Source organism: Micromys minutus, assembly GCF_963924665.1.
Source record: "Micromys minutus genome assembly, chromosome: 3".
Taxonomy (NCBI): Eukaryota; Metazoa; Chordata; class Mammalia; order Rodentia; family Muridae; genus Micromys; species Micromys minutus.
In genome coordinates, this window is record NC_137972.1 from 13,027,432 (window position 1) to 13,043,339 (window position 15,908).

The following is a 15,908-nucleotide window of genomic DNA, read 5'->3' on the forward strand; positions in this document are numbered from 1 at the left end:
TGCAAGGCAACCCTCTTGCTTTTTCTGTCTTTCCCCTTCTTCGATTTAGAAAATGCATCAGGGACTAGAATAGCAATTCAAAATGCCAGTTTATAACGAGGAAGGAGCTAAAGGGCAAAGAGAAGCAAAAAAATAAAGAAAGAAAGGAAGAGAAGAGAAGAGAGGAAAGGAAAGGAAATGAAAGGAAAGGAAAGAAAAGGAAAAAAAGAAAAGGAAAGGAAAGGAAAGGAAAGGAAAGGAAAGGAAAGGAAAGGAAAGGAAAGGAAAGGAAAGGAAAGGGGGTTGTGGATGTAGTTCAGTTGGTAAAGTGCTTGCTTGACCTGCAGAAAGCCCTGGGCTCAACCCCCAGCATCCCATGCATGGCTGCACTCACCTGACCCTTGGGAAGGTGGGAGCAGACATCAGAAGTTTAAAGACATCCTGGCCTATATAGCAAGTTCAAGGTTAGCCTGAGCTATGGGAAAGCCTGTGTCAAAAGACAGAGCGGGGAAGGAGACACGGACAGAGACAGAAAGACAGATAAAGAGAGACATCAGTAAGAGGATAGGGTGTTCTGGGTGCCGAGTTGATGTTCCCTCAGTTAGAGGAGTAGAGCAAAGAACTTTCAAGTTTGCTCGGTGGTGGTGGCAGCAGGGGTGGCGGAGGTGGTAGTGGTGATGTGTGAGTCCTTACTTATCACAAAGAGGAACTTCAGATGTCAGATGTGGTGGTACATAACTGTGACCTCAGCACTAAGGAGGATGAGTCTCAAAATTACAGAGCAAGGGATAAGAGGGCAGTGTGGGGGGCAGGGGGCGATTTCTGCTCAGTGGGAAATCAAAGCGCTAGCTAGGTGTCTCTTTCTTGCTGCCCAGCTGTGGACATTGACTTCTGCTCATACGAAGCCTTCGAGCAGGCATTGCCAAGACCTCTTCTTCTACTGTACTTCAGAGAGCCCTGTTTGTTAAGCTTAAAGGAGCTCGTGGCCACCCCAACAAGTCACAACCCCTCCAGTGATACGTGGAACAAGAGGGTAAACTGTCTGTGAGCTTCCTGATGCATTTAGGAAATGGACAGACCCATTGAGGATCATAAACAGAGAAGACCCAAGCCTCTTCCAGGGGAAAATGACCTCTGTCCTGCATCCTATGAGTATGAAAAGGCAATCTCAGATACCCTTGGTTCTAGAAGTTTCCCTTCCCAATCAGTTAGCTGTTGCTGTTGGGTGTGAATAGACTGATATGTTCCTTCCCCTGACAGACCTGAGGTGAGACACGGGAGAGCTGGTTGGTTCAGGAATTAGTTTTGATACCAGCCTGTCACTGTATCAAAATGTCTGTCAGGAGTTCCTGCGACTTTCTTCCTGCTGTGAACATCGTGGCTCTGGCCTCGGTCTCCCGGCCACATCCCTAACGCCATGGCCCCGAAGCGGCAATCTGCAATCCTGCCTCAGTCCAAGAAACCCAGACCCGCTGCTGCCCCGAAGCTGGAGGACAAGTCGGCCTCTCCAGGCCTGCCAAAGGGAGAAAAAGAACAGCAAGAAGCAATTGAACATATTGATGAAGTACAAAATGAAATAGACAGACTTAATGAACAAGCCAGTGAGGAAATTTTGAAAGTAGAACAAAAATATAACAAACTCCGCCAACCGTTTTTTCAGAAGAGGTCAGAATTGATCGCCAAAATCCCAAATTTTTGGGTAACAACATTTGTCAACCATCCACAAGTGTCTGCACTGCTTGGGGAGGAAGATGAGGAGGCCCTGCATTATTTGACCAGAGTCGAAGTGACAGAATTTGAAGACATTAAATCAGGTTACAGAATAGATTTTTATTTTGATGAAAATCCTTACTTCGAAAATAAAGTTCTTTCCAAAGAATTTCATCTGAATGAGAGTGGTGACCCGTCTTCAAAGTCCACCGAGATCAAATGGAAATCTGGAAAGGATCTGACAAAACGCTCGAGTCAAACGCAGAATAAAGCGAGCAGGAAGAGGCAGCACGAGGAGCCGGAGAGCTTCTTCACCTGGTTCACCGACCACTCCGACGCTGGGGCTGATGAGTTAGGGGAGGTCATCAAAGACGACATTTGGCCAAATCCCTTGCAGTACTATTTGGTTCTGGATATGGATGATGAAGAAGGAGAGGCAGAGGATGATGATGATGACGATGAAGAGGAAGAAGGGTTGGAGGATATTGATGAAGAAGGAGATGAGGATGAAGGTGAAGAAGATGATGATGAGGATGAAGGGGAGGAAGGAGAGGAGGATGAAGGCGAGGATGACTAGCACAGAAGACTGATGGATCCAACCTTCTTTTTTATTTTCTTTTTATTTTTTTAAATTTCTCCAGTCCCTGGGAGCAAGTTGGCAGTCCTTTCCTCCCTGTCCCTCTGTGCTCGGTCGCCCTGTTTGTGAGGTCTCAACATCATGGTTCTCGACTAATTTGGGGGAAAATATCTTGAGCAAAATACAACAGGAAAAGAAAAAAAAATGTCTGTCAGAAAGAGCTTCAGCGGGGAATAGGTGTATCGCAGCTCATGGGTTTGGGAGATGTCTGTTCATCATGTCAAGAAGGCAGGGAGAAGAGGCTGGGAGGAAGGTGAGGAAGGTGAGACTTTCCTGGTCCATGTTGGTGGAAGAGTGAGAGAGAAGCTAAGAGTTGGGAGCTGAAGATGCAGCTCAGTCGGTAGAGTACCAGCCTAGCAGGGGCAAAGTTCTGGGCTCTGTCTCTAGGACTGTAGAAACCGGGCCTGGTGGTACATGCCAGTAACCACAGCACTTTGGAGGTAGAAGTGGGAGGGTCAGTTCAGAGTCATCCTCAGCTTCATGGTGAGTTCAAGGCCAACTTTTGTGTTAAACACACACATACAGAGAAGCAGAAGGCCAGACTAGAACTGGAGGAAGGTTAAGAACTCACAGCCTGCCTCTAGTGGCTGGCAGCCGGGCCCTGTGTCCCAAAGGTTTCACAGTATCCCGAAACAGTATCAGTCACTAACTGGGAACCTAGGGTCCAAACACATGAGTCTCTGGAGACTCACTTTTATGTTCAAATCTTCACACCAGAACAGGCTCAAGGTTCTGGAATCCAAGTGAGTCATCTTATCATAATGGACAGGGGAGGTGTAAGGTACCACACAGCACCAAGACTTGAACAGATCTTGGCTAGTTACCCTCCCTCAGGAAATCTGTTCCAGGCTCCACTTACAGACAGTCCTGGCCTAAATACCCACCAGTCATTCCAAGGGGTTCTGGATCAAACCATGGCTACTCCGGGCAAATCTGTGTGTGTTTGAAAGGAGGGAACAAATCTGTGCACATCTCCTGCTCCTGAGAGACATCCATATCTGTCCCTGGACTATCTAGGAGCAATCTTTACTGTTCGTGGAGAACTAGGACCCACGAAAGGACCTCATTTCTAGAACTAGGGTCACCAAGGGGGGCTCATTTTTAGATTACTATATAGGTGCCTTTCTAATACATAGAGATATTGGTACTTTGCAAGTAGCTCACCGTCACCCCTAAAGCAAGAAGCTACCAATTTCTAGGCCTTGGATGAATGACATCATAATAGCACCTTACAATGTGCCTCATGCTTTACAATGGGTGTGGCTCCTACAGATGTCAATCTCAGATGCTCCTGGCAACCCTGTGCAGACATACCTGATATTAACATTAACGATCCTGTACTAAAACCCAGAAGCCAAAGCTCAATCGTGGCCTCATGGTGTATTTAAGTTCCCAAGGCTTAGAGAGTCCAAGCATGGACTTTGGTGTATGAATTAAGGACAGGAGTAACTTCAAAAGAGACCAAAAGGCAGCCTAACCAGGCCTCTTTGCTGTGGACAATCGACTTTCACTCACACCACTGTGCATGTAGGCCCTGGGCAGACAGCTGTACCCACGCTCCTTTGTAAGAGGTTCCAAATGCCTGACAAAGGGTTAGCTTCACACTGTGCCTTCTCCATGCGCACACAAGAGCCGGGAATCTCATGTCAGGGGAAAGTTAATAAATACCCCAGCTTCCCTTGAGTGTCAGTTAGTAACTAATATATCTGAACATCCACATCATTCTTTGCAAGTCTGGCAGGGATTTATGGCCAACAAGAAATGATGCCTTTATTCTCAAGGGGAAGTAGATGATACATGTTAAGTCACAAAAGACCCAGAGCATAAAAATCTAAGTATGGGAGGCAGAGAGAGATGGCTCAGCTCTGGTTGCTCTCACAGAGGACCAAGTTCAGTTCTCAGCACCCTATTCCAGATCCAGATTTACAGACCTTCCAGTTACAGCATTACACTGCACCCTCTTCTGGCTGCTGGGGGTACTGCACACACAGGGGGCACAGGCATTCATGCACCAAACATATCTTTGGCGCTTACTGTCATTAAGAAGTGAAAACTCAGTATACTTTCAGCTAACCATCGGACTGAACACAGAGACCCCAATGGAGGAGCTAGAGAAAGGACTGAAGGAGCTGAAGGGGTCTGTAACCCCATGGGAAGAATAAAATGATCAACTAACTAAACCCACCATAGCTCCCAGGGACTAAAACACAACCAATGAGATCTCATGGAGAGACCCATGGCTCCAGGTGCATAGGCAGCAGAGGATAGCATTGTCTGGCATCAATGGGAGGAGAGGACTTTGGTCCAGCAAAGGTTCATTTTCCCAGTGTAGGGGAATGCCAAGGTGCTGAGGTGGAGAGAGAGGTTGGGAGAGGGAGCACCTTCATGAAGGCAATGGGAGGGGGAGGGAAGATGGGATTGGTGGAAAGGGGATAATACCTGAATTGTAAATACAGAAAAATATCCAATTTTAAATAAAGAAAAGAGTTGAAAACTCTCTTGCAGACTTGACTGCGGGCTCTGAATTTACGAACCCCATGGATGACATGACCATTATTCCTGGATTCCTTCTCACTTTTAAATTTCTTTTCCATAAGTCATGGTGGCTGATAACAGATTCTACCTGTACAATGTTCATTCTGTGCCTGGCATTCTAAAATGATTGATAATTAAGTACCTCCAGGGTTGGAAGCTGAGGACTATGGAGAAAAATGTCGGGGGGGGGGGGGGTCAAGAGGAAGAATGCACTCCCAAAGTGGTGTGGCTTGTAAGTGGGGAAAGGCAGAGTGTAGAGTTATCTGTCTAAATTCAAAGTCCTTAAGAGGTTTGTCTTTCTCTATTTTAGCTTTACGGTATCCTCGTGAGAGAAACAAGGAAGGTTTTATCAGTGACTTCCTTCGGGGTTTTAGCAGGAACCCTACAGTCTTCTATTTGCAACCCACACCATCCTCTCCCTAGCAAACCAGCCCAGTACCACAGCAAGAGGGGTAGCCCGGATATTAGCAGTGGGCTTGAGACTGACAGGTAAGACAAAGTGGAATCCTCGAAGTTTTTACATTCTTTGCTAAGTGGGCAAGATGTGATCCAAATGTTAAAGTGTCTGCCATTTGCCCCTTAGGGAACACAGCTGGAGACTCATCAAAGACAAAGGAGAAAAGAACACACCCCTGGATGCTGCCCAGAGCTCTCAGAGCCAGGAGCAGACACCTTTGAGCAACTGCCCATTTTAAGACAGGAGACCTGTCTGGATCAAGAATGGTTACAAGGACTCCAGATGCCATGGAAACCCCTCTCTGTGGATTCCATTCTTTCAGCTCCATTTCACAGAGACTCACCATCTTTGAAAAACCATCATTTTCCATAAGTCCATAGAGAGCCAGGTGTGTGTGCTCCTAGGCCAGGAAACTCCTGCAAGCATCGAACACCCAGAAGACCTGCAGTCTGGTCACATCATATCAGAAGAACCCATGTCACCATTGGTGATATCTCATCCTTAGGTCCCCTTCATTAGAATACAATATAAAGCCCACCTTATTGCCTTACAAACATTAAAGGAGACAGTGACCACTACAAACACAAATCCAGCAACTGGAGAGATGGCTCAGTTTTTAAGAGCAATTGCTGCTCTTGCAGAGGACCCTAATTCTGTTCTAAAGTGTATTAGATGGGTCAGAGCCACCTGTTGCTCCAGTGACCCAGTGTCTTCTAATGGCATCTAGGGGGACTGCACTTGTGTGCACATACACAGGAACACATAGCTACCAATCAAACAAAAACATTAAGGCAAGGACACTGTCTTACAAGACCTAAAGGCCCTTAGTGTTCTGAGGGCAAGACAAAGGAGACATGTGCCTTTAGTGGAGTCTTAGACAGTATTGACAACTGGGGCTCTAAGTCCTCAGTCCTCAAAGGGTTGTGCATCCATATTCAATCTCTGTCAGAGCTTACGTGACAATTTAGCAATCTAATCATGTACTTCATGATAAAAGTTACTGCTTTCTCTGGAATTTGCTCATGTGGGTCTAATGACTTCAGTATTGACATCCTCTGTTCTAGACTGACTTCAAATGATGGCCCTCTGATCTCTGAGCTCTTGCCTGTCATTTCCCCCTCAGATCAGACAGGTTGCTCTGTGTGTGTGTGTGTGTGTGTGTGTGTGTGTGTGTGTGCACTTGTGGAGTGTGTGTGTATACATGTGTACATGTGTATGGATATGTGTGTTTGTGCATGTGTTGGATTGTGTGCATGTATGTGTGTACATGTGTTTATGTGTGTTCTTGTGTACATGTGTGTGTTCATGCATGTGTATGTTCATGTGTGTACATGTGTATGCATGTGTGTGTTTGAGCATGTGTGTGTGCACATGTGTTCCTGTGTACGTGTGTGTGTGTGTGTGTGTGTGTGTGTGCTTGTGTGTTTGTGTGTTCCATCCTCTGTCACTCTCAATCATACTCTTGAGGCTGGGTCTCTAGCTGAACATGGAGCTAGCATTTTTCAGTGGGCTAGCAGCCACCAAGCACCAGAGACTCTTCTGTCTTCCCCTTCCTTGGTACTAGGGTTCACATACAGGAACCAGATCATGGCTGGTTCTTGTTATGTGGATGTTGGGATCCAAAGTTCAGTCCTCATGCTTGAGCCACAAGTACTGTTAACTACTGAGCCATCATCTCTGCAGCCCTAGGTTAAGACTCTTTATCCCTGGATAGGTAAGTAAAGGCCCTAAGGAGGAAGTTACAGCAAACAGACTTTGACCTTTGTTGATTCATAAATTCATGGACCTCAAGATCTCAGAAGGAGAAACGAGGAAGGGGAAAGTTAGAGGGACATACCCCTCACCCTAGAATCTGAGAAGAAAATAGAATTATGCACAAGTAACTTTTGCTGTTAAGATTATTAATGTATAGATAACATTTTCAGATATAGGTATTAAAGTAGTCACACGTCAGGCTTAAAGCCTGAATGTACATGACCAGACATTTTTCTGCAAACTTCAATCAAGACCAGTAACTCTGGGAATAAAGGCTTTCACTAAACCTAATAACCTGAGTTTGATCCCCAGAATCATAACTCATTCAAGTACTCTACCTTCACATGTCATGGCATATGTGCATGTTACATGCACACACACACACACACACACACACACATACACAAATAAATGAATTAATAAATGTAACTTTTTAAGATTAATTTATTTTATGTGCATTGCTGTTTTGGATCCTCTGGAACTGGAGCTACAGATAGTTGTGTGCTGGGAACTGAACCTGGGTCCTCTGGAAGAGCAGCCAGTGTTCCCAACCACTGAGCCATCTCTCCAGCCCCAATAAATGGAATCCTTAAAACTGTTGATTTGCAGGGCTGTGGATTGTCTCAATGGGTAAAGGTACTTACTTGTCTGCAACCCTGACAACCTGAGTTCGACCTCCAGGACCATAAGGTGAAGAAAAGAAGCGACCCCCGTAAGCTGCCTTATAGCTTCCACATGCTGGGGCACACAACGACACAGGCCCCATTCAAAGTCATGGGGCTTTTTATAAGAAAAAATAATGTAAAGGAAGAAAGCAGAAAGATTATTAAGTTTGGTCTACAGTAGACACAGCCTAGCCTCCTGCCTCACTGTGACTCAGACATTTATCTGAACCATTATAACCCTGACATGTGTTCTCAGGAACCACCCCATGGTCTTATTTACTTATTTCATTCCCAGGAGCAACTCTTTGAGGATAATAGCTTTAAAACCTCCATGTATGACGGTTCAAAAGGTGATGACGAAGTGTCAGCTTCCCTTAGAGGAGGCCACACCCTCGCTCTCCCCACACGCCTCTTTCTTGAAGCCTTTATTCTTAACTCTACATTATAATTTCTTTCTCTCTGTTATTTGATTTCATACTTGTATATTTTGAATTGAGGTCAGTTTTGCCCTTCTGTATTAAAGAATCTCTATTAACCTCAAAAAAAAAAAAAAGAAAAGAAAGAAAAAGAAAAGAAAAAGAAAAAAAAGAAAGAAAGAAAGCCATCCACAGTAGCCAGGCATGGTAATCCTATCCCTCTGGGTGACTCTGAAGCAGGAGGATGTCAAGTTCAAGGCCAGAAGGCGATACATAGTAAGTCACTGAGTCAAAAAACAAACAGGAAAAGAATCAGACCACAGTGATTGACACATTGTAAACAATCCATAAAGATTAGCTCTCACCTTTTATTATTCCTGATGCAGTTGAATTTTCTCTCTCTTCTTCGTTCTTTTTCTTTCTTTCTTTCTTTTTTTTTTTTTTTTTTTTTTTTTTTTTTTGGAACAAGGTTTCATGGAACCTAGGCTTGCCTGCAATCTGATGGGTAGCTGAGGATAATCTTGAACTCCTCCTCAAAGCCCCCACTCCCAGTGCAGAGAGCACAGGCCACTGAGCCAGATTATATGACATCAAGGATCAGCTTCAGGGCTCTGCAGTCAAGACAGGTTCTCTACCAACTGAGCTACGTTCCCTGCTCCCTATATGAATTTGTTATTAATTGTTAGTTAATTTGTTGATTCAAAGCAGGGAGATTCAGAGAGAGCAAAATGAAAAGCATGAGACCCGCCTCTCTTTAAAGTATCACGGAGGCGCTACAGTAAAACAAACTCGTGTCCAGTTTTGTGACTGTATTGGTTTCCTAAGAGTTATCACAAAGTCCGTGGCTTAAGACAAGAGAAGCATCTTTTCCGAGCATTAGGCTGGCAGCCTGGAATCTGTTTCGTCAAGCCACAGTTAAGGCGGCAGCAGAAGTGCCCAGCCCCCAGCGTCTAAGAGGGTCTTTTGTGGCCGCTCTTTGCTCCTGGTACCATCATTATCCCGTCACCCGGGACTTCAGCATGGCCATCTCTTCCTCTGAGCACCTCTTCTCTGTGGTTTGTTCCACTTTTGATCCATTTGGATACATGGGATTGCGTTTGGGGATCACCCTGAGGATCAAGGAGAATCTTAATTCACTCCTCCGTCTCTTGTCTTTTCGGTCACACTCTCATATTTAATCAAGCCTCTTTACAGAAGGCAACACTCACAAGCTTCAGGAATTAGGATTGTACATTTCTGGGGGACTCTTTTCAGCCTACCACAACTACTGTTTTTTGTTTGGGGGAGTTTTGGTTTTGTTTGGGTTTTTTTGTTTGTTTGTTTTTTGTTTTGTTTGTTTGGTTGGTTTTTGAGACAAGGTCCCCCTATGTAACCCTAGCTGGTCTTATGTAGCCCTTGCTAGGTTTCTTGAACTCACAGACATCCACCTGCCTCTGCCTTGTCAGTGCTGAGATTGCAGGTAAGGTACCATGCTTGACTCCCTACACTCCCTTTCACGTTAAAATCTTTATTCATAAAAATGTAAAATCTTATTTACACCTCGTTCACCATTTCCATAACCAGAGAGCTCAGCAGAGCTGCTGGCCGGCCACCCTCCCTGACTAGAACAGGTTCAGTCTAAGGCCTCCACATGAGGCTCTAGGTACCAAGTAATTTGGGCTTCATTTGACCCGTTTTCAGTCGGCAAATGTTCACTGAGCCCCGTGTTCCTAGCTGTAGGAATCCCATGGAGTCAGTTTCCTGCCTCCGGGAAAAACCGAGAGGAAATCACAGTTCCTCTTCCCCCTATGAAAAAGATGCTGTAAACCAGAAGCCAGAAGACTGTGGCATCAGAAACCACAAGCCTTGGTCCTGGAAGAGTCGAAAGCCAGAAGTTTTGGAGGTGGTTACATCTGCCCGCAGAAAACGGTAGAGAATTGTCTAGTAGCCTCTGGGCCATTGAATTCACATCAGTTTGATGTTAACATACTTGAAGATTACAAATTCCTTTTTTACTCTTTATTGTTTTATTCAGGACGAAGTTCCTCTGTCCTGAAACTCACTCTGTAGGCCAGGCTTGTCTCCAGCTCAGAGAACTGCCTCTTGCTTTCTGAGTGCTGAGACTTAAGGCATGGGCCACCACTGCTCAGCACAAATCCATTATTTTTAAGAATGGGCTATTATTACCCTGGATCTGCGGGATGTTTCCTCAGCTGGATACTGCAGACGTGATGTTGTGTCCTTTCTGGGATTCATATCTGGAGACACACAATGTCTACCTAAGCCTCACCACTGAGGTCAGTTTTCACTGTGTTTTTAAGATTTTATTTTATTTTTAATGATGTGTATATTTTCTTGTCACTGAGAGTATGTATGCACACATGAGAGCAGTGCCAGAGGAGGCCAGCAGAGGGCGCTGCATCCCAGGTTGAGGCTAGACTTACAGGTGACCTGACCTCTGAAACAGTCCTCTGAAAGAGCAGCAAGCATCCTTTACTGCTGAGCCATCTCTCCAGCACCAAACACATCTTCCGACCCGTCTCATCCCACAGGGCATCTGGCACAGTTTCACAAACACTCCACATACCTACCACATCTCATCCTAACTTTATACTGATTAAGACTGTTCTCAAAAGCTGAAGGAAGCTGAGGAAGAGGAAGAGGGCGGCCCCATGGGAAAGCCAGCAGTCTCAACTGAGCTGGACCCCTGAGATCTCTCAGACACTGAGCCACCAACCAGGAGGCAGACACCAGCTGATATGAGACCCCCGACAGCATTTTCTGTTGTTCTTGCGTTTCATAGCACCATGCTACTCTGACGTGCTCTGGGCCACGTCCTGCGTGACACTGTTATGAATAATTTCATGAATACCTATTTTTATATTGTGAGGAATGTCCTCGGGGTAAATCTCTGGAAGGTGGTTTCTGGGTTGAGAGATATCGCACATGTGGTTTCAGTAGATGCTGTCAAGTGCTCCTCCCTGTTCCTCTTGTGTTCCCATCAGCGAGCACTGTAAGGAGCAACTCTTCCTAACACTCAGCAAGAGGCTGCTGCCAAGCTTTGGAATCTTGCTGAGAGAGGGTATCTAACTTGGCGTGTAGACCTACGGTAACACCAGGCTGGCCTTGAACTCACAAAGATCTCCCTGCCTCTACCTCTGGAATGCTGGGATTAAAGCCCTGAACCACCATGCCGGTTTTATTTATTTATCTACTTTTAAATTTTCTGAGTACTGTTGTCACTGTTGGTCATTTATTTGATTGATGGAGTTTTGTTTGTTTGTTTGTTTGTTTGCTGTTTTGTTTTGTTTGACAGGGTTCTATGGCCTGGACCTTGACGACTAGACCGGGCTGATTTGAATGTACTGTAACCCTCCTCCTACCTCCTGAGCATGGGATTAGGGACATACGTTAGCACATGCTGGTCTTCAGAATGAGTTCCAGGTCAGCCAGGGCTACATAGTGAGATTCTGTCTCAACCACCGAGACACAGTAAGAACAAGGCAAGGGTCTTCCTTCTGCGCCTGGATTCTTTAGGTAGGTCACTAGAATCATACTTATTGAGCAACGCTTAGCCCTTTGACACCATATTAAACATCAAGGAAATAAAGCGGGTATATCTTTGAACAACTTAGAGTATCATGGAAATAATAAATAATTAAATTATTTTTTTAAACCAGAATAAGCCACCTAATGAAGCAAACATTCCAAGCAGCCAGGGAAAGACGCATCCTGTAAAAGATACCCATCTATAATCCCAGCACTTAGTAGGTTGACACAAGAGGACTGAGAGAGGGAGGACAGCCTAGGCTACATAGGGAGATAGTGCTGTGAAAGAAGGAAAAGAGGGGAGGGAATGTTAGGGAAGAGAAGGGGAGGAAGAGTGTGGTAGTCTGAATACGCTTGGCCCAGGGAGTGGCACTGTTAGGAAGTGTGTCTTGTTAGAGAAGGTGTGGCTTTGTTGGAGGAAGTGGGCATTGGGACCCTCTTCCTAGACGTGTAGGAACTAGTCTTCTCCTGTTTGTCTTTGGAACAAGATGGAGAACTCTCAGCTCCTCTAGTAACATGCTTCCCTGAATACTGTCATACTTCCCACCACGGCGATAATGGACTCAGCCTCTGAACCTGTAAGCCAGCCCCAGTTAAAAGTTTTCCGTTATAAGAGTTGCCTTGGTCATGGTGTCTCTTCTCAGCAATAGAAACTCTAAGACAAAAGTTGGTACCAGGGACTAGGGCATTGCTGTAATAGGACTGACCTTGCTTTTGTTTGAAGGAATGTGGATTTGGGGACTTTGGAAAGCAGTGGAATGCTCTAAGTGGGGCTTAATGGGTCATACTAGTAGGAATAGAGAAGACATTGGTATTGAGGGTGATTTGAACTGTGGGGGCTTGGCTTAAGAGTTGTCAAAGGAGAAGAATGTTACTATGTGGCCTAGAAGCTGTTTTTGCTATTTTTGTTGAAAAATATGGCTGCTTTTTGCCATTGTTCAGAGTCGGCCTGAGGTTAAGATGAAGAGATTTAGATTAATTGCTTTGACAAAGGACGTCTCAAAACAGCCTGGTATAAATTTTGTTGTGTGGTTACTAAAGTATACTCTTCTGAAGAGTGTTTTAATTCGAAGGAGCACGCTGAGAAAAGAAAAATACAGAATATATGGTTCAAAGAATAAAGGGGCACCAGGAAGTAGAACAGGGTTGAATCCTATGTTCAAAGAAATGAGCAGATTAAGGGAGGGGTGAACCTCGAAGCAAGGTCCCACCCTGCTAAGTTTATTGTTTATGCCTTTGCAGTTGAACAAGAGACTTACTTACTGTTCTCATTTGGGCTTTTAATCTGATATGAACTATAGTTCAGAAATGGAGAGCTCAACTGTGACCCAGATCTTGAGGCTTTTGATCTGAATCAAAAGAAACGGTGGCCATGAAAAGCTTAGGTTCAGCCCTGATGGTACATACCTTGCATCCCAGGAGACAGAGGCAAGCCGATCTCTGAGGTCAAGGCTAGCCTAGAAAAGCAAATTCCAAGTAGAGAAAAGCTTAGGTCAAGGCATGGTGGCATACACCTTTAACCCCAGCATTCAGGAGACAGAGGCATGCAGATCTCCTGAGTTCAAGGTCTGGAACTACAGAGCAAGTTCCAGGACAGCCAGGTTTAGGCAGTGAAGAAGTTGGAAAACATAAAGCTGGTGAATATGTAATAAAACAAGAGGGCCATGTTCCAGCTCCAGTAAGCAGCAGACCTTGGCAACATTGGCAATGTGGCCCTGGCTTTAGAATCAAGAGTAGAAAAAGACTGCTGGGACAATTGATGATGCTGGTCAACTGGAGCTAAGAAATTGGTGGTGATTAAGAAGAGACCAGCATCACTCAGATGAAATCTTCTAGGAAGTGTTTACTGAGAGCACAAAGCTGTGTCCCAGAGATAGCCAACGTTGTACCTTGGCTGGACTTGGTAATGTATAAGAATCACCCAAGTAGTTCTGGTTTTGAAGGCATGAAGGAATCATGAAGAACAGCTGAGGCTTGGCGTTGTAACAGGCCATAGAAGGCCATTGGTGAAAGTGTAGCTTCAGCTGCAGTTGACGGCCCAGGACTGAAGGGGTCATGCAAAAACGTTGAGACTTGGCACCATAAAGGAAGACTATGAGAGGCTATTGGTGAAGCCTATTTGCCTCACAAAACCCTAGCATCTTAGAGATGTCAGTACCACAGGCTGACCACTAGAAACAGCAGCAGCTGTGGAGTGGAGTCAACCAGAGCCTAGAGTGCTACAGAGGGCAGAGCTGGAGAAGTGACACAAGCCCTTTGGAGGAGCCCAGAAGATGATGTGAGGATCCCAGACATTAGAACAGGAAGCTGTGATGTTGAAGTTTCCTTGAAGACCCCAAAATGTTAGAGATGCAAGATTGTGGGATACCTGGCAAGGAAAGCTGCTAACACAAAGTGGAACCTGCCCACAAGAAAGAAGTTTGTTGCAGTCAAGAAAGGTGAAGAGTTGGAGATCTGAAGACTGTTTTGACATCAGACACGGAGGTAGAGAGTTTGGAGTTTTCCCTGCTGGTTTTTTTTTTTTTTTTTTTTTGGTCTTGTTTGGTCCAGTATTTCCTTGCTATGAGGTTTTGGAATGAAAATGTACATCCTGTGATGTTTAAGGAATGTGATCTGCTGTTTGATTTTGGTTTTATAGGGAATTACAGTCACGTGATTGAATGAATCTCAGAAAAGACTTTGAACTTTTAGACTTTTAACATTGTTGAAACTGTTAAAGACTAATGGGACGTTTGAAGTTGGACTAATGCATTGTGCATTATGCTATGGCTAGGTATGGCCTCCATAGGCATATATGTTAAACAAGCCTATAAGGGCCAAGGAATGGAATGTGGTGATTTGAAATATGCTTGGCCCAGGAGTGGCACTATTAGGAGGCATGGCCTTGTTGGAGTTGGTGTGACTTTGTTGGAAGAAGCGTGCCAATTTAGAGGTGGGCTTTAAGACACTCCTCCTAGCCATGGGGGAGCTAGTCTTCTCCTGTTTGCCTTTGGAACAAAATGTAGAGCTCTCAGCTCCTCCAGCACTATGTCTGTCTGTCTGGACCCTACCAGGCTTCCTGTCATGATGATAACAAACTGAACCTCTGAAACCATAAGCCAGCCCCAATTAAATGTTTTTCTTTATAAGAGATGCCTTGGTCATGGTGGTGTCTCCTCTCAGCAATAGAAACCCTAAGACAGAAGAGAAGGGGGAAGGGAGGAGAGGGGAGGGGAGAAAATGGGAGAGGAAGGAATAGAAGAGGGACAGGAAAGGGAGAGAAAGTAGAAAAAAATCTCTGATTGCTTTGGTAGACCAGGCATGCTATAGAAGCTCGGAGGAAAGGGATCTACTGTCGTCCTGACACCTAGGAGGAAGAAGGAGGGGGATCGAGAGAGTTCAAGGCCAGACTCAGCTACACATCAAGTGTAAGGCTGAATAAAAACAAACCTGAGTGAAAGTCTCCTGGATTTCCAGACAGTGGTCGTTTAAAATGGTAACTCTATGGATTAGCACCTCTCCAGGAATGGTCTAGAGAGTCCAACACAGTGGCTACTTAGCCACATGAGGCTTTTGAGCCCTTATGATGGAGATGGTACAACTTAGTCATTATACTTCATTTTAATGAATTTAAATTTGGAGATGAGAACAATGTGTTCTTCCGGTTGTTGTTTCGGGGGAGGGTCCGCTTTCACCCGCCACTGGGTAAGAGTTCATTGCTGCGTGTGTCCGTCTCAGTGTTTTGAACGGGGGTGTTAGAACATCTTAAGACTTATGTGGCTCACAACTGTCATCCTCTTTGACAGCAGTGGACCAGCCTCACCAGCCAATGTGATCTGGTTGGCGCCACAAGCTAACCATCCCTACCCCTCAGGTTTGTGTTTGAATGAATCCCCAGGGCTTTTTTATACATAATAAGCTCTGACTGGAAGGCCTTGGGAGACATCTGGCTTCTGAGAGGCACCAAGGATGCCTTTCTCCCAACCTGGGCGTTCTAGGGTTGGGAGAGCAGGGGCTGGGGCATCCGGGGGGTGGAGAACCCTGCCTGCTACTATGACATCACAGTGAAGTCATAGTAACCCACCCCTACCCAAGCTGGTGTCCTCCCACCTCCTCACATAACACCTTACCCCTCTGCTGGCAAGAGGGGACCTGGTGCATCCTCTCCCTTGACACCTGAGCCACGTAACTAGTTAAGACCTGGCAGAGCAGAAACTGGGACACCTGTTTCAGAACGACACCGGTGC

General features: G+C 45.3%; 1 protein-coding gene across 1 annotated transcript; it reads left to right on the forward strand.

Moving 5' to 3' along the window:
• Positions 1 to 1,396: 1,396 nt before the first annotated feature.
• LOC308419290 (protein SET-like) lies at positions 1,397 to 2,266 on the forward strand (the record flags this gene model as incomplete). The annotated part of the gene is made up of 1 exon (XM_080914972.1): positions 1,397 to 2,266. One exon carries the CDS (start codon positions 1,397 to 1,399, stop codon positions 2,264 to 2,266), a length of 870 nt encoding a protein of 289 aa, XP_080771098.1.
• Between the last annotated feature and the right edge of the window lie 13,642 nt (positions 2,267 to 15,908).